General features: G+C 43.1%; 1 protein-coding gene across 13 annotated transcripts in view; it reads right to left on the reverse strand.

The window, feature by feature from the left end:
* Positions 1 to 9,614: 9,614 nt before the first annotated feature.
* The window catches only part of ank3b (ankyrin 3b), a 391,042-nt gene continuing 375,314 nt past the window's right edge, over positions 9,615 to 25,342 (reverse strand). For 9 of the 13 annotated variants that reach the window (XM_060939582.1, XM_060939580.1, XM_060939581.1 and 6 more), the window contains 8 exons: positions 21,255 to 21,398; positions 19,183 to 19,837; positions 18,838 to 19,063; positions 18,463 to 18,549; positions 13,620 to 13,703; positions 13,338 to 13,496; positions 11,719 to 11,797; positions 9,615 to 11,179 (listed from right to left, as the gene is read on the reverse strand). In XM_060939582.1, coding sequence (XP_060795565.1) covers positions 11,738 to 11,797; positions 13,338 to 13,496; positions 13,620 to 13,703; positions 18,463 to 18,549; positions 18,838 to 19,063; positions 19,183 to 19,837; positions 21,255 to 21,398 — 1,415 coding nt within the window. In that variant the 3' untranslated portion in view covers positions 9,615 to 11,179; positions 11,719 to 11,737. The remainder of the gene's footprint in view (positions 11,180 to 11,718; positions 11,798 to 13,337; positions 13,497 to 13,619; positions 13,704 to 18,462; positions 18,550 to 18,837; positions 19,064 to 19,182; positions 19,838 to 21,254; positions 21,399 to 25,342) is intronic. The other 4 variants (XM_060939575.1, XM_060939576.1, XM_060939577.1 and 1 more) reach the window with 4 other exon arrangements.

Genomic DNA, 25,342 nt, shown 5'->3' on the forward strand with positions numbered 1-25,342 from the left:
TTTGTTGGCATGTTTCATTTGCAATGCTAATACAACCAAATTAGCTGTACTTAGATTGGTGTGACTGCAATTTTTGTCTCAAGATATTCTTTATTACAGAAACTATGGCTAGCTCGACACAATTAGATTTTTATAGTTTGGTTAAGGTTTGTTTACCATAAAAAGTATATTGTTGCAGTATTTTATCATATCATATAATGACCTAGCTATGTTCTGAATAGTCTTGAAAAACTCGTTCTGACCTATTATGCATTTATAATGAGTTTAATTTACTGATTTATAACTACTATATACTGGTAATTTTCTATTCATTTTACAACTTATGGTGGTAAATAAAAGTGTGACTTTCCATGGAAAACACAAAATTGTCTGGGTGACCCCAAACTTTTGAACGGTAGTGTATAACAAAGTTTGTATGAAACCAAGACTTTTGCACAGTACTATATGTCACTGTAAAAGGTAACACCACTGCTTTCTTAAATAACATTAGTATGCTTTGCTTATTTCATGCTGACCTCCTGTTTAAGTTGTATAATTCTAGTTATGTACTTGTTTTACATTCCAAGAGATCCAATACTTTACACTCTAAGGACTTGAACACTGTCAGTTTAGCTTTTCATGATAATCATTCTTAACGTGTTGCTTGGTTATGAATGCGGTTAAAGTTCATGTTTTTTCTGCGCTTCAAAACAAAGGACATGAATCACAAATTCTGACTCCGTCAGTTAACCAGTTGAAATGCTTCTTCACATTTGTCAGCTCCGGTTTCGTTACTCACAGCCGCTTTTGCGCAGGCCATATTTCCTATTTATATTGATAATTACCATGCATTTAAGTTAAATAACGTCTGGCTAATGTGAATATTAACTAATGCTAGCTAAGTTAGCTGATACCATGCCGCACAGAATAACAGCAGACACACCCATGCTTTAACCGCTACCAAAATTAGTTAACATACATTTCTATTACGCTAACTTGGAGTGGTAATTTATTGTGCACATTTTTTTTTAAATGTAGGGCTTGCGGGTACACATGTACCGTAACACACCGTTTGTGTAGGTGTGCACATGTTGTCCAGGCTGCTACAGGAATGGCACCAGAACGTTTTTCTGTCGTGGCCAAGGACTGGTCGTTACGTCGGGGTGTTAAGAAAATAATGTTGATCGAGTTTCATGAATTCAGAGCTACTTTATATGGACTCACTATAGCAGTTGCTAGTTTAAGCTTTATTTCAGCTGAATTGTTGAAGAAAACCATTAATTTAGCCCATGTTACCTCACGTTGTCTCACATGAGCACTGAATGTAGTTGGTTTTGCATTGTTTTTTTTTAAATACATGACTTTGAATCCATATTTGGAACTTTATCTCTTTTTTTGCAGCTGGCATCGGCACCTACACTCTGGTGGCAGCAGGTAGTAGAGAGTGTATGTGTGTGTGTGTCTTGACTGGACTGGATTTCTGTGGAAGCATGTGTTGTCTTCTGCACCAGAACTCTTTGGTAGGAGCAGGTTTTGTGTGTGTGTGTGTGTGTGTGCGTGCTTGTGTTATATCTCTGTTCCTGCACTCTGTGTTGTGAGTGAACAATGTGTGTGTGTGTGTGTGTTTGTATTGGCAGGATTTCTGTGGAGGCATGTATGTTGCCCTCTGTGCCAGCACTCTTTAGGAGAAGGTTTAGTGTGTGTGTGTGTGTGTGTGTGTGTGTGTGAGAGAGAGAGAGAGAGAGACCCCTGCTCCTGTATCCAAATATGAATGCTGAATGTTTAAAAGCCTGATTTAGTGTTGTAGTGTTGTAATTTTTCATCGGTCCTCTGGAAATAGATCAACTTTTTTTTTTTGTTTTCACTTATATTTCTGGAACAAACTACCCCTAAAGTATATCTAAAGTATGCCAACATGAAAGTAGGTGGATCTTTGTGTTGTTGTTTTTTTTTAAATGGAAAATTGCTGTCCCAGAGGCTGGACTGCCAGTTATAATGTTAAAAAGCTAAAAGCTCTTCAGTTAGACTGGATTATTTATTTATTTATTTATTTATATTTGTGTGTGTTTTCAAGTAAAAAAGTACTTCTGTTTAAGAATTCTTTGTTGTGCTTATGTTATTTTTCTAAGGCAATCGGTTTCCTGAATTCTATCAGGTAAGCGGGATTCTTTTGTTGGGTTATACAAGTTGGCGACACTTAGAAATGACAATTTATGAGTACATGCTATTTAAAGTAAACTTACCTTGAAAGTAATAGGTAGACTCACTGGCCACTTTAATAGGAACTTGTTCTTGACTCTAAGATTCCTGTTCTTGGCTGCAGGAGTGGAACCCAATGGAGTGGTCTGCTGCTGTTGCATGCTGAGATGCTTTTCTGCTCACCACGGTTGTAAAGAATTGCTATATCCATCCTGGCAAAAAAGCTCAAACCAATCTGGCCATTTTCCTCTGCCCTCTCTTATCAACAAGGCGTTTGTTTTGACCCACAGAACACACACACACACACACACACTCACTCACTCACTCACTCACTCACTCACTCAGTGTTTTTGTTTTTCACACCATTCTGTGTAAACTCTCGAGACTGTTGTGTGTGAAAACCCCAGGAGGATCAGCAGCTTCTGAAATACTCAAACCAGTCCATCTGGCTCAAACCAACACCCATGCCACAGTGAACGAAAGTCACACTTTGAGATCACAATTTTTCCCATTCTGATGTTTGAAGTGAACATTAACTGAAGCTCTTGATTTGTATCTGCATGATTTGATGCACTGTGCTGCTGTTGATTAGATAACTGCATAAAACAGCAGGTGGGTGGGTGTTCCTAATAAAGTGGCCAGTGAGTATATTTACTTAACTTAAAGTAGGAACAACTCAGTTGAGTGAACACAACTATCTCATCTCGTCTTCTTCCGCTTATCCAGGGCCGGGTCGCGGAGGCAGCAGTCTGAGCATGGAAGCCCAAACTTCCCTTTCCCCAGACACCTTGGCCAGCTCCTCGGGAAGAACACCGAGGCGTTCCCAGGCCAGCCAAGAGACATAGTCCCTCCAGCATGTCCTGGGTCTTCCCCGGGGCCTCCTCCCGGGGGGACATGCCTGGAACACCTCCCCAGGGAGGAGTCCAGGAGGCATCCGAAAGAGATGCCCGAGCCACCTCAGCTGATTCCTCTCGATGTGGAGGAGCAGCGGCTCTACTCCGAGCTCCTCCCGAGTGACTGTACTTCTCACCCTATCTCTAAGGGAGTGCCCAGCCACCCTGCGAAGGAAACTCATTTCGGCAGCTTGTATCCGTGATCTTGTTCTTTCGGTCATTACCCAAAGCTCATGACCATAGGTGAGAGTCGGAACATAGATCGACCGGTAAATCGAGAGCTTCGCCTTTTGGCTCAGCTCCTTCTTCACCACGACGGACCGGTAAAGCGACCGCATCACTGCGGAGGCTGCACCGATCCGCCTGTCGATCTCACGCTCTATCCTTCCCTCACTCGTGAACAAGATCCTGAGATACTTAAACTCCTCCACTTGAGGCAGGACTTCTCCACCAACCTGGAGAGGGCAAGCCACCCTTTTCCGGTCGAGAACCATGGCCTCAGACTTGGAGGTGCTGATTCTCATCCCAGCCGCTTCACACTCAACTGCAAACCACCCCAGTGCATGCTGAAGGTCCTGGTTTGCAGAAGCCAACAGGACAACATCATCTGCAAAAAGCAGAGATGAAATCCTGTGGTTCCCAAACAGGATTCCTTCCAGCCCCTGGCTGTGCCTAGAAATTCTGTCCATAAAAATTACGAACAGAACCGGTGACAAAGGGCAGCCCTGCTGGAGTCCAACATGCACTTGGAACAGGTCTGACTTACTGCTGGCAATGCGAAACAGACTCCTGCTCCGTTCGTACAGGGACCAGACAGCCCTTAGCAAAGGGCCCCGAACCCCATACTCCCGAAGCACCCCCCACAGAATACCACGAGGGACACGGTTGAATGCCTTCTCCAGATCCACAAAGCACATGTGGACTGGTTGGGCAAACTCCCATGAACCCTCGAACACCCTATGAAGGGTATAGAGCTGATCCAGAGTTCCGCGACCAGGACGAAAACCGCATTGTTCTTCCTGGATCCGAGGTTCGACTATCAGCTGAATTCTCCTCTCCAGTACCCTGGAGTAAACCTTCCCTGGGAGGCTGAGAAGTGTGATTCCCCTATAATTGGAGCACACTCTCCGGTCCCCTTTCTTAAAAAGAGGGACCACCACCCCAGTCTGCCACTCCAGAGGCACTGTCCCCGACCACCATGTGATGTTGCAGAGGTGTGTCAGCCAAGACAGCCCCACAACATCCAGAGACTTGAGATACTCGGGGCGGATCTCATCCACCCCCGGTGCCTTGCCACCGAGGAGCTTGCTAACCACCTTAGTGACTTCGGCTTGGGTAATGGACGAGTCCGCCCTTGAGTCATCAGCCTCTGCTTCCTCAATGGAAGACGTGACTGTGGGATTGAGGAGATCCTCGAAATATTCCTTCCACTGCCCAACAATGTAAATAGTGTTGGCAGAGTACTGCTTCCCCCTCCTGAGGCACCGGACGGTTTGCCAGAATTTCTTCGAGGCTGACCAATAGTCCTCCTCCATGGCCTCACCGAACTCCTCCCAGTTCCGAGTTTTTGCCTCCGCAACTGCCCGAGCTGCAGCATGCCTGGTCTGCCGATACCCGTCAGCTGCCTCAGGAGTCCCGGAGGCCAACATGGCCCGATAGGACTCCTTCTTCAGCTTGATGGCATCCCTTACTTTCGGTGTCCACCACCGGGTTCGGGGATTGCCGCCACGACAGGCACCGGAGACCTTGCGGCCACAGCTCCGAACAGCCGCGTCTACAATGGAGGTAGAGAACATGGTCCACTCAGACTCAATGTCCCCTGCCTCCCTCAGAAGCTGGGAGAAGCTCTCACGGAGATGGGAGTTAAAGACCTCCCCGACAGAGTGCTTGGCCAGACGTTCCCAGCAGACCCTCACCATACGTTTGGGCGTGCCAGGTCTGTCCGGCTTCCTCCTCTGCCAGCAGATCCAACTCACCACCAGGTGGTGATCAGTTGACAGCTCAGCCCCTCTCTTCACCAGAATGTCCAAGACATAGGGCTGGAGAGCCGATGAAACGACAACAAAGTCGATCATCGACCTCCGACCTAAAGTGTCCTGGTGCCACGTGCACTTATGGACACCCCTATGCTCGAACATGGTGTTCGTTATGGACAAACTGTGACTAGCACAGAAGTCCAATAACAAAACACCACTCGGGTTCAGATCGGGGAGGCCGTTCCTCCCAATCACGCCCCTCCAGGTGTCACTGTCATCGCCCACGTGAGCGTTGAAGTCCCCTCGTAGAACAATGGAGTCCCCAGTCTGAGCACCTCTCAGTACCTCTCCCAGGGACTCCAAGAAGGCTGGATACTCTATACTGCTATTTGGCCCGTAGGCACAAACAACAGCAAGAGCCCTCTCCCCAGTCCGACGGCGCAGAGAGGCGACCTTCTTGTTCACTGGGGTAAACTCCAACACATGGTGGCTGAGCTGGGGAGCTATAAGCAAGCCCACACCAGCCCGCCGCTGTTCACCATGGGCGACTCCAGAGAAGTGGAGAGTCCAGCCCCTCTCGAGGAGCTGGGTTCCGGAGCCCAAGGTGTGCGTGGAGGTGAGCCCGACTATCTCTAGCCGGTACCTCTCAACCTCCTGCACAAGCTCAGGCTCTTTCCCCCCCAGGGAAGTGACATTCCATGTCCCAACAGCTAGCCGCTGTGTCCGGGAATTAGGTCATCGAGGCCCCTGCCTTTGACTGCCGCCCAATCAACACTGCACCAGCCCCTTACGACTACCTCTGTGGGTGGTGAACCCACAGGAGATCGGGCCCACGTCACCACTTCGGGCTGAGCCCGGCCGGGCCCCGTGGGCAAAGGCCCAGCCACCAAGCGCTCACATATGAGCCCCAACCCCAGGCCTGGCTCCAGGGTGGGGCCCCGGCTGCGCCATACCGGGCGACGTCACGGTCCTTGATTGATTATTCTTCATAAGGGATTTTGATGAACTGCTCTTGGTCTGGCCTGTCACCTAGGACCTGTCTGCCTTGGGAGAACCTAACAGGGGCGTAATGCCCCCGACAACATAGCTCCTAGGATCATTCAAGCACACAAACCCCTCCACCACAATAAGGTGGCAGTTCTAGGAGGGGTGAACACAACTATGCTTTAAGTAAACTTAAATAATAGTCATAAAAGAAACACAACGGTTTCCTAGATTCCAGCATTCAAGATATTTAAACTCAATTGTGGCATTAACAAAAATGTCGACATTTAGTAGGTATTTCCTCCCTCCAAAGCCCACTGCATCATCAGCTCTTTATGTGAGTACTTTTATGGACTTCAATTTCTCAATTTGTCCAGAAACTCAATTTCTGGACTTCATTTGCTATGATGAAATTGTATTTATTGCATTGTCTTGCATTTTCATTGTTCCTCTTAACTGTTTCATTCCTATTTTTATACCTTAAAAATATTTTCACATTTAAAATGCATCTGGGATCACCAAGGATGAGGTTTGCTTAGATTAATAACAAGTATACAGGGGTAGCTTTCCCAAAAGCCTCTTAACGCTAAGAGCATCTTAATTAAGAGAGTGCGCATTCATTGTGCTGCTCGCGCTACCATTTAATGATGATCTTTGTGCTGCAATGCTTTTGGGAAACTCACACCAGATTGATGAGGACAATTTTATTGTGAGTAGGTCACTGATGACGTCTGTGACCTGCTGGGAAACAGTGATCCAAAAGAAAGCAAATGAACAGCTGCGGTTCATAATCTCTTAACAGACACAGGATTCAAATCCCATTCTTTTAGTGCAAGTAATCCAAATCAGTACTGTTAGTGTCAAAGTGTAGTGTGAAAAGGAAGCTCAAAGGACTTGAAATGCACAGTACATACAGTAGGGGACTTGCAGGTCGGTACACTGGTTATCAGTGGCGTGCACAGACATTTTGGGGGGCAAGTGCTGTGGGGGGATAAAAGGGCACTTTTTTGCGCATGTGGAGCACCTTATTATAAAAGTCTGAGATTTAACCCTCCTCTTGTGTTCGGGTCGCCACTGACCCGTTTTAGTTTTTAAAGGTGTAAAACAACCACTTAATATTAATTTATTACATCAAGGCTTTTTGACTTTGCCAGGAATCTCTAGTTGAACAAAATAGAAAAAGAAATTTTTGTTTTCCTAAATCTGAAAATGGTCTAGCAAAAAATATAATACTTATGTGCAGTTGTTTCTGTATGCGACGGGCTACTTCATGACAAAATAATTACAGCTTGGGCTTAGAGGGCAAACAATACATTTTCACTCGATTCATGCGTTACCTGGCTGGTGGGGCAGGGGAAGAGCTGACTGACTGCCCGATGTGTTGTCTGCGCTACGACAAGGCCGTGGCTTCCAGGACGCTATGCTGCTGCAACCTCACATTGAATGCACTGCACGCTTGTTCACGTGACCGAGCAAGAGAGACAGAGGTCCGGTGTGTGTGCGGAGGGGGCACACATCGGGACATTATTTTCACACACGCTTTTAATGCCGCGGCTTTTTTAAAAGATCATGTCGACATTGGCCTCAGTAAACTGTAAAAAAAAAAAAATTAAAAAGGGCACTTTTTTGGACAGAGGGCAGAGGGGCAGGTGCTTGAGCACCACCTCGTGTCTATCTGTGCACGCCACTGCTGGTTGTATGTCTTTCAAGGGGTATTGAGAGCAAGTCTTACAAATCTGACACACATGATGCGTTACACAACTCAGTGGTGAACCGTTACTATTAGAGCTGGGACTTGAGCTCAGCCTAAACTTAGCCAGACACCAAAAAAGCAACAGGGCAAAGGATTTTGCGAGGGATTAGCGGCAGGGTGCCAGGTTGCGTGTAGTTGTTGATGTTGATTTTAAAAGTAACTAAGTAAATTACAGAGGGAAATGAAGACTTAAATCTGAGTGAAAAAAAATACTGTAACGAGCATGCAGCGTGGAAGAAGAGTCTGGAGACAGAAATCTTAGTTTCTTGGTCGTTAGCCTGTATTACTTGCTCTTGATAACACTGGCTTGACCGCTTTATTAGCATTCGCGAACACTACTGATGAACGCTACACCGGCTGGAAGGTGACTTCACTGCTGCGCTGATGGCGCCGAGTCACAGTTAAGCTTCGTGTTGGCCTTTGAGAAGGCCTAGGGTGATACATTTTTGGTCCCTCCCACTATAAATCAAAATCTGATTGGTTAATTCATCTGTCACTTCCTACATAAACACACACTGCCATGGCCTTCTGTCCCGGCAATGAGGTCCTAACCAATGAGTGAGCCGGCTCTAAACTCTCCTCAGCCTAGAGACAACAAACAAAAAAAATCTCATTGGATAACTCGATTTTAATGTTTTCAGGACATTAACCCTTTCATTACTGAAGCAAATTTAATAGAAAACGAGGCCGAATTAGAGGAGAATAATTATAATGAAATGATGAAAGAATGAAAGCAATTAAAGAATGAAAGAAATTAAATATGACATTTGAAATGCTGATATGTTCGGGCCTTCTCTGAACTCCTAGAAGGCCCTGACGGTTCCCGTCTGACACAACTCAAGTGTGAGACATGTGACATCTGACATCATAGCATGTGATAATGCATCCAGGATCTGTCCTTCTGAGAATAGAAGGGTAAATGGGAAATGTAAGTCGAATACCAGTTCTGCCTAGCTGAGAACAAATTTATCACAGTTATTTGATATTTTTAAGCTAATCTTATCTTATATACAGCTTATTGCGTGTGTGTGTGCGCACAATATCTTGACTGATGTTATCTATGAATGTGACTTGTCCAGATTCTTTAGCTTCTTTTTGGCAGGAAATGATCAGGGTGTCTCTAACACATTTCACAAATGACACTGTTGCAGGGGCACTGTTAGCACTGTTGCCTCACAGCAAGAAGGTTCTGGGTTCGAGTCCAGCGGCCGGCGAGGGCCTTTCTGTGTGGAGTTTGCATGTTCTCCCTGTGTCTGCATGGGTTTCCTCCGGGTGCTCCGGTTTCCCCCACAGTCCAAAGACATGCAGGTTAGGTTAACTGGTGACTCTAAATTGACCGTAGGTGTGAATGTGAGTGTGAATGGTTGTCTGTGTCTATGTGTCAGCCCTGTGATGACCTGGCGACTTGTCCAGGGTGTACCCCGCCTTTCACCCGTAGTCAGCTGGGATAGGCTCCAGCTTGCCTGCGACCCTGTAGAACAGGATAAAGCGGCTAGAGATAATGGATGGATGGGACACTGTTGCATTCTTTAAAAAAAAAAATGAAGGATTGTAAGTGATATGTGACAAAAAGAGACTTCACTCAGGGGTGGGGGGTTACCTGTTGTTAACAAAAGCTATTCCTCTTAGCTTAGAGTTTTAATGAAACCTTTTAGAGTCAAGGAGGAATATCATTTGTGTAATTTTCATATTCATTATAACACAAATTCAAACATAGGTATCCCAGGCTCTTCTGTACTTGGTTAATTTCCCTCTATTGTATGTTATTCCACCCTCTGCTGTCTAAACAACACAATTACAGCTTTGAAAAACTAACATTACGTAGCCTGATAATAATTACGATTCATTTTTTATTTCATCAATTCGAACAATCATAAGTTTGTGTCATGATTTATAGCGATGTATCATATATCGTTACATCCCTAGCGTATATATATATACACACTGTACACAGTTCTCTGTGTGTCTTTGGCATCAAATGGCCACATATAGTTCTTTCGACATACAGATAAAAGTTCAATTCACACCTTTTCTTTCAGAGTTTGAACACAATTTATTTTATGCTTAAATAATTAATTCAATCATCCAGTGTATGGTTTCTCATACAGGTTTGTTACCAGATCATTCAATGAATACCTGAAGGTGATCGCTCTCTCTGTCTCTCTCTTTTTTTTTCTTTTTTTTTTTTTTTCTCGAGTATATTCAACATAAGGAAATATTTCACCAAACCCAAATAAAAAAATGCCCCTTACGACCACAGCAGCCTTGGAACCTAGTAATACACTGTTAGAATGGTTACAAACGGTTGGCTTACAGAAAGACTTCTTAGTGCCAATACACATGAGACCGGTTAAAAGTTAACAGTGTGCCAGTTGACGTGATGCGCTCTCTCACACTCCAAGCCTGTCCGTGACTGCATAGCATAAGCCTTTAGCTGCAAAAATTTCTCATCCGATCATGTCCATTCACTTCCCGCGAGTCTGTTGTGGTACAGTGGTGTCATTATAAAACAGTATTAGTGACAAAGACCAAGGCTATGAATGTGTGCACACAGAACATTTACCACACCTCTGGTTATGTAGATAGGAAACAAATAAAAAATAAGGTGAATCACATGCATCAAAATATTAGTATTCGGAGTAAATCTTTTAACACAACTGCAGCTATGTCTGTTTTTTCATCATTATTGAGACTCGCGGTATGCTTAAAAAGAAACGTACTCAAATCAAGCAAACTTGTTCTTGTGTAAAAAGTTCTTTTTCTTTGTGTAATTACAAGTACCTGTGGAGTTACCCCCCCAAACTTTTTCTTTAAAGTTGGAATTAATATCAGCATTCATTTAGTTTCATTCCAACACACATTATGACTCTCTCTTGCCAGTGCATTCACAATTTTGTGAGCTACTTTAGAATTTATACAGTTCTGGTTTATGTACAGGATCTTTAAAAACAGCATTATACAGCCCGATACTAGTCCGAGAGGAGGGGAAAAAGTAAGGCGAGTGTAGAAGGTGTTTTTAAAAACATACTCTTCAATTTCTGTCAGTCCACAATGCTCTCTGTACCATCTTTGGTCATGGAAATGCTTCAGTGCCCTTTTTTTTTGTTTTTTTTTTTAAAGTCACTGGCACTCCTCCAACATAAGGCGCAGAAGAAGCTTCATGCCACCAACAGTCTTGAGCTAATGTGTCATTTCCTGGCACTGATCAGATGCTTTGCGTCATTGACAGAAAGTCGGAGGTTTTCCATGCTCATGCGAAATCATAAAGTCCTCTTCCTAAAAACCATGCGTTTATGTGAAGGCTGTAGATGCACAATCCCCGGTCCTGATCTCCTGCATTGTGTTTCCAGTGACCCTTTTTCCCAGGAAAACAATGCTGAAACAGGTTCAGATCTCTAGCAAAAGGAACACAAAACATCACAGAGTGTCTGTTAATTTCAGGTTCAGTTCAATTCAGTTTTATTTGTAGAGCGCTCTTAACAATAAACATCGTGACAATGCTTTATAGAAATCCGGATGTAGATTTGGATCTCGATTGAGCACGCTAGCGGTGACTGGGACAAGGAAAACCACCCTGAGATAACAACAACAACGAAATGATTACATGTTTGTTTGTTTTTTTTCTTAAAAATGTTCATATAAAGTGCAAGATATATCGTATATCATATATAAATGATAGTTTGCAAAGTAGGTACTGAGATTTGGACAATGTTTGACCAATTGTGTTTGAAGACAATTGTATATATCTGGCTGGTTGCATGGTGAGCGCACAGAATTTCAAGGCCTTCAAAGCATTCTCGAGCGATCAGGTCACCGCGCTGTTTGCTAGAGAACAATGTGGCGGCCTGTACAGCAGCGTGACTACATTTCTTTCCAGTTGTGCTGGATAGAAAGGAATTGTTACAAAGCATAATTCTTCTCATGGACAACATACCAGATAGCACACACAACCGTTACGATTGACCCTTTTTCCCTCTTTGCCTTCCTTCTTTCTTCTTGTCTCCCTCTCCGACCTGAAGCAGAAAAGGAAAGAGACGGTGAGACGGCTAGAATCTTTACAAGTCACTTCATTCATGGTCCTCCATCGGTCAGGCCATGAATCGGTTCCCTGGAGTGCAAGCTGATAAAAACCTGGAAACAATAACACCACACTCAGGCAGACAGCGCTAAACAAAGACTAACTCTGATAAGTTTAAAAAAAAAAAAAAAGGAGAGTGTTAAGCCTAGGTCACAACCGGACGTACGATTTTTTGGCCGTGCGATTTTTGGCGTTTCCCAAATCGCTGCGTTTTTTTTGTTGTTGTTGTTCGTGGAGAAAGACGCACGTTGGGCGCAAGTTTGTCTTGCAACCTGAAAAAAACGTAAGCGCCCGTAGAGTTTGTTTGACATGACAAAGAACCTCTGCGGCCGGTCTACGGCTCGAAAATCAGCACGTCACACGCTCCGTGCGTTTCTTGTGTTTTTTGCAGGGCTTTGAACCAGAATTTTTTTCCTATTGGTTCGTTCCGAACAGAAACGGAATTTTAACGTTTCCGGTTTTGGGTTCCACCATTAAATAGACGTTCCCGAACCGGTTAGAACAAAAAAATTTCGTTCCCGGAACGGTTAATTACGTTCCCTGTCAGCTGTTTAACAAATGGCTATAAAATTATGTCTCTGTCTCATCCAGCTTAAGCCAAATGTAGGCTAATTCTATTACAACCTTCATTAAATAAGACAAGAAATAATTCAAAACAATTATTATTTCAAATGTTGGCGATTTGGATTCTCAGTACGTCTTCCCATCTACACAAACAGAAAAAGTGCCAAAAATGAAAGATAATTCGTTTAGTGTGCTACCAAAGGCTAGTCAGGCCCTATGCATTGATAGGCTAACAGAGGTTAACGTCATTTAATGTTCGCGAGCCTCTCATTAACGTGGACAAATATATTGATATCGTTTTTGAAATTGACGTTTTCGAATAACGATAGACTGCAATATTTACCTCTTATTTAAGATGTGGAGACGTGATAGTAGTCCACCCTCCCGCTCTCTCCATTCAGTCAGCGAACGTCACACAGGAAGTGAACCCCAGCGGGTCATAGAAACTTGCGCAGGAGAAGAATGACTTTTTTATTTGTAGGCTACGAAAACTTTGAGGAACGAAATAAAAACCGGTATTAACCGGTTACCATTATTTTTAATAAGCGTTTCTGTTCCAGAACATAAAAAATAATAAAGTTTCTGGTTTCGTTTCTGTTCCATGTGAAATAGAAAAAGTTCCCAGTTTTCGTTTTCGTTCCTTGAACCGGTTCAAAGCCCTGGTTTTTTGCATGTACAGTAGACCGGCCGTAGGAGCACGTACGGCCGGTTGTGACCGAGGCTTTAAATGCAACACTATGTGACGGCCACTCAGTAAGGGAATGCTCTTTGACGTTTGTAAATCAGAATGCAGCACAGCCTGTCCACACAAGCATCCAAGTCTTAGATATTTCAAACACAACAAGTGAGTCACACACAAGCGTATTCATCTCCAGTGGAAATCAAGCCTGCACACGGCACACCATTCCAACCTCAGAGTTTTCGCTAAGGCGCTCAGGGTTCTTAGAGGGCCCCTCTTCTTCTTTTTCAGCAGGCTGCTCGGCCCTAGCGGCCTCTCTGGAGCGCCTGCCTCTCTTCTTCTTGCCTTTCTCATCTTTTCCGGGCACACGACGCACCACTTTCCGGATGACCTGAGAGAGAGGCTCGAGTCATGCAATACAACGCGCTTCTCACAAGATACTCACTCATACAGACAGATGGAAATGTGATAAATGGCTAAAGGTGCTTTGATTTGATTTGATTTGCAAGGTTACTTTTCTGGTGACAATGTTTCCCTCTTCATCTGTGAACTGCTCCTCTGTGACTGACTCGCCAGGAATGTTTTTGGCCTGATCACCCTATAGAGGAAGATACATAAACACACTTGCTCATGTACGAGTAAGCACAGACATGTGCATACAGACACGCAGACTTGTGCAAGCCACAAGCAGTTTCATCAAGCAGTATGCGATTTCGAATTTTCAGTGGTAATTTCCGCCACTGGTTGTGTGTCATGTGGTTCTAGCATGACTGATATCAAGCATGCTGTTTGACTGATAGAAAATAGGCCGTGGATAGAACTGGAAAAACCTACAGCTCACAACGGAGACAACTCAAGCTCCAGTGTAGCAAAGTAAGGTCACTGACTAAAGGCCTATTCAGGCTGGATTAGTTTGACATGGGCAGGTGTAATTATTACTTATTATTATTATTGTTATAATTATCTTTAGTCTTGTCCATCTGGACAGTTTATGCTATATTTTACCTTTTAGGGAATTAACAGTTATTCCACAAACTCGAGTCGTACATGAGCCGATAGCTATAAGCCATGTACGGCGGGATTGAGTGGAATAGCTGTTTTATTCTATCCACATTCACTGGATTTTGAAAAACGGAGCATTTTTATTTTTTGCAAATTCAATAAATAAAAACTTTATACAAAACTTCCGACAAAATCATTTCCGCTTAGGCGGACTTCTTAAAAACCTATCGATCGCTGCACGAATTGACTTTAGTGTTGTTTTTTTGTACAAAGTGCCGTCTTGCTGTCGTGCCGAGGTATAGAATAGCTTTAGACATTTATTTAATTCTTCCTTGGACATTTCAGATCTGTAATTTTCAAGCTTCTTCTTTGAGCTTTTGAACCAGTGTAAAAGAAAAAAAAAATTCAAATTTTATTGAATAAAGATGAATGTAAACAAACCGGCAAAATGACAGGAGCAATTTGTGAAAAATGCGATAATAATTCTTGAAAAATAAAAAAAGATACGTTCTGACCAGGGGCGGCACGGTGGTGTAGTGGTTAGCGCTGTCGCCTCACAGCAAGAAGGTCCTGGGTTTGAGCCCCGGGGCCGGCGAGGGCCTTTCTGTGCGGAGTTTGCATGTTTCTCCCCGTGTCCGCGTGGGTTTCCTCCGGGTGCTCCGGTTTCCCCCACAGTCCAAAGACATGCAGGTTAGGTTAACTGGTGACTCTAAATTGACCGTAGGTGTGAATGTGAGTGTGAATGGTTGTCTGTGTCTATGTGTCAGCCCTGTGATGCCCTGGCGACTTGTCCAGGGTGTACCCCGCCTTTCGCCCGTAGTCAGCTGGGATAGGCTCCAGCTTGCCTGCGACCCTGTAGAACAGGATAAAGCGGCTACAGATAATGGATGGATGGATTTTGTTGCCTTTTAAAAAAGGGGTTTATTTTCAAGTAGAGTTTTTATTTCGTCCTCGATTGGTTCAGCAACACGCTCCACCATTTTGTTTTACTCTACTCATGGTATATGAGCTGATATCCTAGTAGTAGAGTAGCCAATCAGAGCGCGCGATTGCTCATATCCAGTAAATGTGGATAGAATAATACAGTATATATCCTGTCCAAATTGATCTGTTAGTCAAGACTCCATTATATCCTGTGGAGGAAGAGGTTTTTCTTTTTTCTTTTTCCTCACACTTCAGAAAGGGCTCTTTTCCATTATCTCAAAACAAAACAAGTAAAAAAAACAACAAACGAACGAACATAGAACTGGCCAAGTTTAAAATGCATAAACAAAATGGCGGAGCGTGTTGCTGAACCAACCGAGGATGAAATAAAAACTACTTGAAAACAAACCCACCCCCCCACCCCCCCACCCCCCCAAAAAAAAAATGGAACAAAATATGGAATAAAAGTATTTGATGGTAAGAAGGTATTTTTTAAAATTATTTTTCTATTATTATCGCATTTTTCACAAATTGCTCCTGTCATTTTACTGGTTTGTTTACATTCTAAGTGGAAATGATTTTGTTGGATGTTGTGCATAAAGTTTATATTCATCGAATTTGCAAAAAAATAAAAATGCTCCGTTTCTCAAAATCCAGTGAACGTGGATAGAATAAAACAGTTATTCCGCTCAATCTCGTGGTACTTGGTGTTACACACCTCGTTAGCTATCAGCTCATGTACGACTTGATTTCATGGAATAACTTATACACACAGCGCCCTCCACAATTATTGGCACCCCTCATTAAGATATGTTCTTATAGGCTTCTAATAAATTCTTCTTTTTTTTTTTAATAATATAGGACAACAATGCAAAAAAAGAGAAAAATCCAACCTTTAATTCAAGTGCATTTATTCAGTGGGAAAAAAATCCCACATTAAGAAATAATTATTTTACATGAAATCATGTGTGTCACAATTATTGGCACCCCTGATGGTAATACTTTGTACAACTCCCTTTTGCCAACAAGACAGCACTTAATATTCTCCTGTAACATTTCACAAGATGGGAGAATACAGAGAGAGGGATCTTCGACCATTCCTCTTTGCACAATCTCTCTAAATCATTCAGAGTCCTGGGTCCTCTCCTATGCACTCCTCTTCAGCTCACCCCACAGGTTTTCAATTGGGTTGAGGTCTGGGGACTGAGATGGCCATGGGAGGAGCTTGATTTTGTGTCTGGTGAACCACTTTTGTGTACCCTTACAGAAAAACCACATGAACTTCACATGTGATTTCTCACATGTGAAATATGTGGAAAATGTGTTTTGCACATGGGAAACGTGGTTTTGGCCCAATTTTATGTGAATCACATGTGGGAATGTTTTACACATGTGCTCTACATGGTAACACGTTACAAAATCTGATACCATCTATTCCACATGTTACCACATGTGGTAACATGTGATCACATGTGAAATACATGGGAAATTCATATGTTTTTTTCTGTAAGGGTAGATTTGGCCACATGTTTCGGGTCATTATCTTGCTGAAAGACCCAGTGACGACCCGTCTTCAGCTTTCGGGCAGAGGCCACCAGATTTTGATTTAAAATGTCCTGGTATTTCAAAGAGTTCATGATGCCATGCACCCTAACAAGGTTCCCGGGGCCTTTGGAAGAGAAACAGGCCCACAGCATCACCGATCCTCCCCCATACTTCACAGTGGGCATGAGGTGCTTTTCCGCATACTCATCTTTTGTGATGTATTAGAGTGTTTGTTGCCAAAAAGCTGCATTTTGGTCTCATCTGACCAAAGCACACGGTCCCAGTTGAAGTCCCAGTCCCGCTTAGTGAACTCCAGACGTTTACGTTTATGCTTGCAAGTGAGAAAAGGCTTTTTCCGTGCATGCCTCCCAAACCGCTTGTTGGCATGTAGATCGCGCCTGATGGTTGTTATGGAGACTTTGTGACCCCAAGATGCTACTCTTTGATGCAATTCTCTAACAGTGAGCTTTGGAGAACTTTTTACTTCTCTTACCATCCTCCTCACTGTGCGTGGTGGCAAGATAAACTTGCATCCTCGTCCAGGCTCGTTTGCCACTGCTCCAGTTGTTTTAAACTCCTTGATGATTCCTCTGACTGTAGATACGGGCCGGTGTAGGCGAGCGGCTATTTTCTTGTAGCCGTTGCCTGACTTATGAAGGTTGACACACATCTGCCTTACTTGAACGGTGTGTTCTCTTGTCTTTCCCATGTTGAAGAGTGGATAAGAGAAATAGGCCTCTGTGTCACATCATATTTATACCCCAGGGAAACAGGACGTGATGAATTACTAATTAAAGGCTCCTAGATACTCTGATCAACTTTATAAACTACAGTAGAAATGACAGAAATGCTTCAATTACATTTATTTTCTAGGAATTATGGGTGCCAATAATTGTGGAACAGGTGATTTTATGAAAAATAATTATTTCTTAGTCAGGGATTTTTTTATTATTTTTTTTTAAATTCACTTGAGTTAAGGGTTACATTTTTCTACAATTTTCAGTGTGAGATTATGCTTCTGCAATAAAAATTGAATTTATTTTAAGGCTTTTAACACATCTTAACCAGGGGTGCCAATAGAGGAGGGCACATAATTGTGGAGGGCACTATATATATATATATATATATATATTTTTTTTTCTCTTCACACTCTAGAAAGTGCTTTTTTTCATTGTCTCAACACAAAACGAACCAAAAAAAACCCCAAAAACCCAGATATCACTGGCCAAGTTTAAAATGCGGAACTATAAAATATAAGTGCTGTTTAAAAGAACTCATCAGAGAAGTTTATGCTTCCAGGGGGTACAGCTTACATAAGGTCATGTGACCTACTAACAATCAAGCACAACTTGAGTAGCAGTAAGTGCTTTCAATAAAGGTAAAAAAAAAAAAGTTGTATATTGTACGCATACATGAATTTTTAATGTGGCAGTCACGTGTACATCATGAAGACACTCACATTTTTATGGAGATCGTTCATCCCATACTAACTGATCATAATCACTACAAACGTCCTCTGGAAACATGACTAAATAAATATATTTACGGAAATCGTATCCTGTCTGAATAGTCTTTAGAAAAAGGACTGCATGTATCCCATGTTCCCATTTCATGATTGAAAAAAAAAATTTGACTGCCCTTGTATCAGATGTACGATGATGCAAATAATATCCGTTGGAAAGATGGGACAGAAAAGTAAAGTCAAGGAGAAAAAAAAAAGAAGATGAGAACAAGTAAAAGGTACTGAGGCGATAACCTACAGTATGAAGAAAATATGAGAATCTTACAACGGAAAAGCAATGAGCACATCACTCCATGCCTACACACAGATAAATAAGCACACACACAAAGACCACTGCACACCCTGCACTTGTAGAATCAAATACCTTCAGAATCACTCTCCGCCGATACACCCTGGTGGTGACTGTGTGTTCCTCATCGGAACTGGACTCACTGTCTCTATGTGCTCCCAGCTGAAAGCAGTTCAGTATATTTGGGTTGGCTCAGAGCCCTTACTCATGTAGATTCGATTTAACCAAAAAGGACACCTGGATCAAGCTAGCGTTTTACCCCAAACTCATGAACGGTTGAATTTTGAAGCAGTGAAATCTTAAAACCGAACCACAAACTCTACAATAATGGCATCACGTTATTTCTACAATCATATATTACCTGTTGCATTTGAGCTCTTTTCCGAGTCTCTAAAGTGTTCAGTGTCCTGGGTCTCTTTGTTCTATGCAAATGAATATCAACAACAGTACCTTAGCTTTTGGCTCTGCTGTCTCCTCTTCCATGGTGCCCAGTCCAGCGGTAGTGTCATCTGGGGTGATCCTATCCATTTTCTCAGAGTCCTTGCTGCCTTTGCCCTTCAGCTTACTCAGTGGTTCCTGGGGCTCAAGCAATGAGCCAGCTTGGGCTAGTAGCTCTGGATGTTCCCCGTTCTGTCTCTCAGCTTGCAGCACAGGAGGAGTAGATGTTGGCTTTTGACTAAAAAGAGATCAGAGTTTAAGTCATGAGCTCGTCCAGTGGTGCCTGGTCTGCTGATGTGAAGGCCTTGTTAGAGGATATCAAGTAAAGATGTTCTGTTTTCATGTGACCGATCTCACCTCCTCTCTTGCTGCATTTGTGTATCAGTGTTCAGAACTGAAGCAGAGATCTCCTTGCTCACGCTGGATGGACCTTCTTGCAACCCTGCAATCGAAGAGATCTCTTTTTCTGCCTGTTCCACTGGTGAGAGATTTGCCTGCACTCTTTCTTTGGTTATATCCTCATTCTCTGACCCTTCCTCCAAGTTAATGCCTTTAAAAAGGGACTTGGGCTTCTCCTTTGCCATCTCTTCCTCCTCTTCTTCTTCTTCTTCTTCTCCAAAACCAGACCTGCCACTTTCTCTTGCCCCATGGGCTTCACTGGGAGGAACCTCTTGCTCTTGGAGAGCGCTCTGCGTGAATACTTCTGGATGTTTAGACACGTCATCACTGTCATGGAGCTCCAGGTCGTCTTCAGTCGAGCCCCATTCTTGACTATAAGACCTTCTGCCTCCTACTGAGGTATCCTCAGCTACCACGGTAGGGGGCGGCGCATCGGACGAGAGCGCATCCCTGGAGGTGGTTGGCAAGGACAGTTCATTGGGTCTAATGATGATTCTATTGGGCGAGACTACACTACCGTCCTCACTAAAGAAATCATCCTGGCGGAGAGGGGTAGGGGGTTCATAGGACAACTCTGAGGGACTCTGCAGCTCCAGACTGATGTCGTGGTAACCTGAGTGATACAACACAGCAGGACTGAGGTGGATGCAACACCACAACTCTAAAATGCCTCTACCAGATCAACAGATTTGTTAGGTGAGCTTTTTTTTTTTTTCTTTACATGCACAACAAACAAAAATGGAACAGTGGTAATGATTTTGAAATGAAAGTATATCAAATGGCAAAACAGTTATGCATCAGATTACCAATATAGATTTGATATAGGATGAGTGTCACATATATCATGTGGCTCTACCATGTAGGAAGATATAAATGGAGGGAAAAGAAGAAACAACACAGCACTGGAATATTGCAAACAGATAACACAGTTATAACAGGTAAGGAGGCAGAGGATGATGAAGAGGGGAAATCGCGGAAGATCAAGGACGCCATAGGGTATAGTTTTGAAACGAAAACAGTTCTCAAAATGATAATGCAGAGTTAGTTGTGAATACTAGAACAAAGAAGCGAGCAGTTCAGAGTGAGCAACACTGCGAGTTGAGCTGACAGTGACTAGGGAGTTACCGTACAGCTAGAGTTAGCATTATTAGTGCAGTTGCGAAACTAGATAGCAAGAAAGGAGGCAGTAGCAGCTATGCCAAGAGCGCTGCTCAAATGCACAGAGGTGATGCTGTGGGAGCAGCCAGGTGGCTTTGAAGAGTAGCGGGTCTGGTTTTGCAGAAGAAGGCGCTGTAGCAGGAAGGCTCAGAGACTGGGATGCTAGAGAACTATCGAGCTCTACAGGCACCAACAAAGCAGACATTCCACCATGCTATCAGAAGAGCTAGATGAGGCTGCAATATAGCTGTTGTTCTTATTGAAAAGAGTAAAACAAAGCATGCATGTTATATAAAAGCAATGTAGCTATCATTATGTTTTCATGTATCTAAGTATTTGCTCAAATACAGTCTTACAGCACGACCACAAATTTTGCAGCTTAGGTTTTCTTTATACTGTATATACATATAAACATAATGTTTATGCACGTTGAGCATGGATCAAATGTTAATCCCATCAGAAAACACCAAATTAAAAAGCCGACATGAGAAATGATCAAATTCTAACACATTATAAGCCCAAAGAGTCAGAACCATTAAGAGCCAAATAATGACGTTTTCATTTCGCCAAGATGGGATTAAGTTTTAATATTCATAACTGCATGCATTATATCAATCCATACAGTTAAACACAATCCTATCACACTGCCCATCGCTGGTTAGTCACACCAGTTTGAGTAAGGAGCAGCATTAATAATTGGAGAATCAAATATATTCATTGGTTTAAATGTGAATTGAGTGCAATTGAGATTGGAATTTCGATTTGAATTTCGCTCAGTAAGTGTTTAGCCTTTATGATTATCTACTTCTGTAAAGATTCAAGAAAGAAATAAAAGGAGAAACAGAGTTCAGCTAGATGGGGCTAAACTTTACCATCAGCCTGATCCCGGAAAACTGCGTTATCATCTGCAAAACACCTTGTGCCTGAAATGTTACCATAATCAAATATTGGCCCTTCCAGCAATGTCACAATATCCATCCGATTGATCTTTGTCAGTGCTGCAGTTAAGGCATCCGCTAAAAGGAAAGAAAAGAATACACTTAATTTCACAACTTGCTATATGAGTGAAAAAAAACCCCAACAGACTGTAATTATAACTTCTGTTCAAACATACACTGTCTTGCAAAAGTATTCATCCCCCTTGGTGTTTGTCCTGTTTTGTTGCATTACAAGATGGAATTAAAATGGATGTTTGGGGGTTTAGCATCATTTGATTTACACAACATGCCTACCACTTTAAAGGTGAATTTTTTTTTTAAATTGTGACGCAAACAATAATTAAGATGAAAAAACAAATCTGGGGGCGGCACGGTGGTGTAGTGGTTAGCACTGTTGCCTCACAGCAAGAAGGTCCTGGGTTCGAGCCCAGCAGCTGGCGAGGGCCTTTCTGTGCGGAGTTTGCATGTTCTCCCCGTGTCTGTGTGGGTTTCCTCCGGGTGCTCTGGTTTCCCCCACAGTCCAAAGACATGCAGGTTAGGTTAACTGGTGACTCTAAATTGACCGTAGGTGTGAATGTGAGTGTGAATGGTTGTCTGTGTCTATGTATCAGCCCTGTGATGACCTGGCGACTTGTCCAGGGTGTACCCCGCCTTTCGCCCATAGTCAGCTGGGATAGGCTCCAGCTTGCCTGCGACCCTGTACAGGATAAGCAGCTACAGATGATGGATGGATGGAAACAGAAATCTGGAGTGTGCATAGGTATTCACATGCATAGGTAGAGCCACCTTTTGCTGCAATTACAGCTGCAAGTCTCTTGGGGTATGTCTCTATTAGCTTAGCACATCTAGCCACTGGGATTTTTGCCCATTCCTCAAGGCAAAACTGCTCCAACTCCTTCAAGTTAGATGGGTTGCGTTGGTGTACAGCAATCTTTAAGTTATGCCACAGATTCTCAATTGGATTGAGGTCTGGGCTTTGACTAGGCCATTCCAAGACATTTAAATGTTTCCCTTTAAACCACTCCAGTGTAGCTTTAGCAGTGTGTTTAGGGTCATTGTCCTGCTGGAACGTGGACCTTCGTCCCAGTCTCAAACCTCTGGCCGACTCAAACAGGTTTTCCTCCAGAATTGCCCCGTATTTAGTGCCATCCATCTTTACTTCAGTCCTGACCAGCTTTCCTGTCCCTGCAGATGAAAAACATCCCCACAGCATGATGCTGCCACCACCATGCTTCACTGTAGGAATGGTGTTCTCAGGGTGTTGGGTTTGCGCCACACACGGCATTTCGCATGATGGGCGAAAAGATCAATTTTAATCTTATTTGACCAGAGAATCTTCTTCCATGTGTTTGGGGAGTCTGCCACATGCTGCTGGGCAAACTCCAAACGTGTTTTCTTAAACAATGGCTTTTATTCTGGCCACTCTTCCATAAAGCCCCGCTCTGTGGAATGTACGGGTTAAAGTGGTCCTATGGACAGATACTCCCATCTCCACTGTGGATCTTTGCAGCTCCTTCAGTGTTCTCTTTGGTGTCTTTGTTGCATCTCTGATTAATGCCCTCCTTGCCAGGTCTGTGAATTTTGGTGGGTGGCCTTCTCTTGTCAGGTTTGCAGTTGTGCCATATTCTTTCCGTTTTCCTATAATGGATTTAATGGTGCTCTATGGGGTATTCACAACCCTGAGCTATACTTCTCCACAACTTTGACCTGTTTGGAGGCTCCTTGGTTTTCATGTTGCTTGTTTAGTAGTGTTGCAGAGTCAGGGTCCTTCCAGAACAGGTTGATTTATACAGACATCATGTGACAGACCATGTGACACTTTGATTGCACACAGGTGGATCTTAATCAACTAATTATGTGACTAATGAAGTGAATTGGTTGGACCAGCTCTTATTTAGGAATACCTATGCACACTCCAGCTTCTGTTTTTTCATCTTAAAAGGATAGTTCGGGATTTTTGACATGAATCTGTATGGCATCCCCATCAATAGTGTCGTGCAAACACACTGACTTACCCCGACAGCATCCTGTGAGTCCAGTTCTTGTCCAGTTTTGGTCCAGACGAAAGTAGTCCGGCAAGTTTGTTGGGGTCACGAAAGTAAAACGTTTTTTGTCTCAAAACAGTATGTGTTCAAAAGAGTGATATATTTGCATCACAAAACCGTTGCCGAATAAAAAGTCAGACCTCAAAATCACTTGGCACTATTTTCTCTCCCTTCTTATCACTGCGCGCTGCCGCCAGGTGACAGCCACGGCCGTTTCATTCATTGTTTTAGTGATGGGAATTTCGGCTCTTTTTCGGGAGCCGGCTCTTTTGGCTCTTCTTACTATAAGGAGCCGGCTCTTTCGGCTCCCAAACGGCTCCTGAGATTTTATTTTTGATTTAACTGCTGCAATTAACTAGTTAATTAATTACATTATTATTTATATTTTATCAATAGGATGTTTTCCATTTTATTTTTTAGTTTTTGTAGCCATTGTAAAGCTTTGTAAAGTATAGCAGTGTAACAATGTTCTAGCTATAGAAATAAAACTTACTTACCAATTAATAAATTATTTTCTCACAAACATAATGCAAAACTGTGTTATATTACCAATATAAAATACACAGAAGACATCAACTGTTTATCCTTTATGGCTTTATTTCACACTCGACCTTGAACAAAATGCCACAAAATAAATTATGAAGTATAAATCAGGCCTAAGAAACTATGAAGCAAAGTTGGAAATTATTTTAACAAACACAGAACAATGTGCAACAAAATATGTGGCACCTTGAGCGCATGTAAAAAGAGAAAAAAGTGCCGCACTCTGCTCCACCAGTAATGAGAAGCCGCTGGAACAGCAAATATGCTCCTGTTATAATGACTGCTGTCTCGTTGTATACCGCAGATTAATCTGGCCATGCCAAGGCGGTTGCCGACCGAACCTGTCAATTTATGAGCGGCAATTTATATCATGAGCTTTAGGAATTCACGGCAACAAAACAATGATCATGGTTGTCAAATAGACAATCATCCTTCAGCTGAGCTGAACTCTGTCTCTCTCTCTCTCTCTCTCTCTCTCTCTCTCTCTCTCTCTCTTTCTCTCTCTCTCTCTGAGGCACCTAAGGACAAAAAACTAATTCGGCTCCCCAACTCGGCTCCCACCGAAGAGCCGGCTCCCGTCGTTCACTTCAAAGAGCCGGCTCTTTGAACCGGATCGTTCGCGACCGACACATCACTACATTGTTTACTGCTAGCAAAGTTAGCGACAACATGTCTGACTACGACGGTGAAATGTGTGCGGAGATTCAGCCACATCTTTGTTGCTACAGCCTGGATAGTCGCAAGTGCGCACCATTTTCACAAATATATTATTGTATAGACCCTTTTCACGTGACGTCACGACAAACGCGGCCGCCATTTTGGACATGTACTACCAGTAGTTTACCACAGCCAGCATTGAGGAACGGCAGCAAAGAAAGTGTTTATTTGCAGCAAGACTTCCATCATGCCACTATATTGTTGTGCACCTGGATGTAGTAACCATCAACAAACAAGGCAAGGTTTATCATTTTATCGGATCCCGGTAGATGCTGACCGACGGAGAAGATGGATAGCGGCATACCAACGCTTGTGTAGTGACCACTTTGTTGGAGGTAAGACGAATAAAATTAGCCAGAAAAGGCATTACATTGCTGTTAACATTCTGTGGCGGCGAGTGTGTAACCAAATAGGCTAAAATAACCCATTGTAACCTCTTTGTTCTTCTGTAGTAGCTATTAGCTAACGACATTAGCTAGCGTTGTGTTCCTTTGCTGTTGGTAGACTGTAGGACAGATGAGAGGCAGTGTCCTACAAACAGCGCTTAATTTGAGGGGGAGCAAGCCGGAGCGCGCTCCGGAACCTCGGGCGTTGGCTCCGGCAGCTATTTACACTGGATCCGGTGATCCGACACCTCTTTTGACTATGTAACAAAAAAAACAAACAAATAATTAAATTAAAAAAATGCAAGTTTATTTAGTGTTAATGTCTGATTTT

Source organism: Neoarius graeffei, chromosome 14, assembly GCF_027579695.1.
Source record: "Neoarius graeffei isolate fNeoGra1 chromosome 14, fNeoGra1.pri, whole genome shotgun sequence".
In the NCBI taxonomy this organism is placed as follows: domain Eukaryota; kingdom Metazoa; phylum Chordata; class Actinopteri; order Siluriformes; family Ariidae; genus Neoarius; species Neoarius graeffei.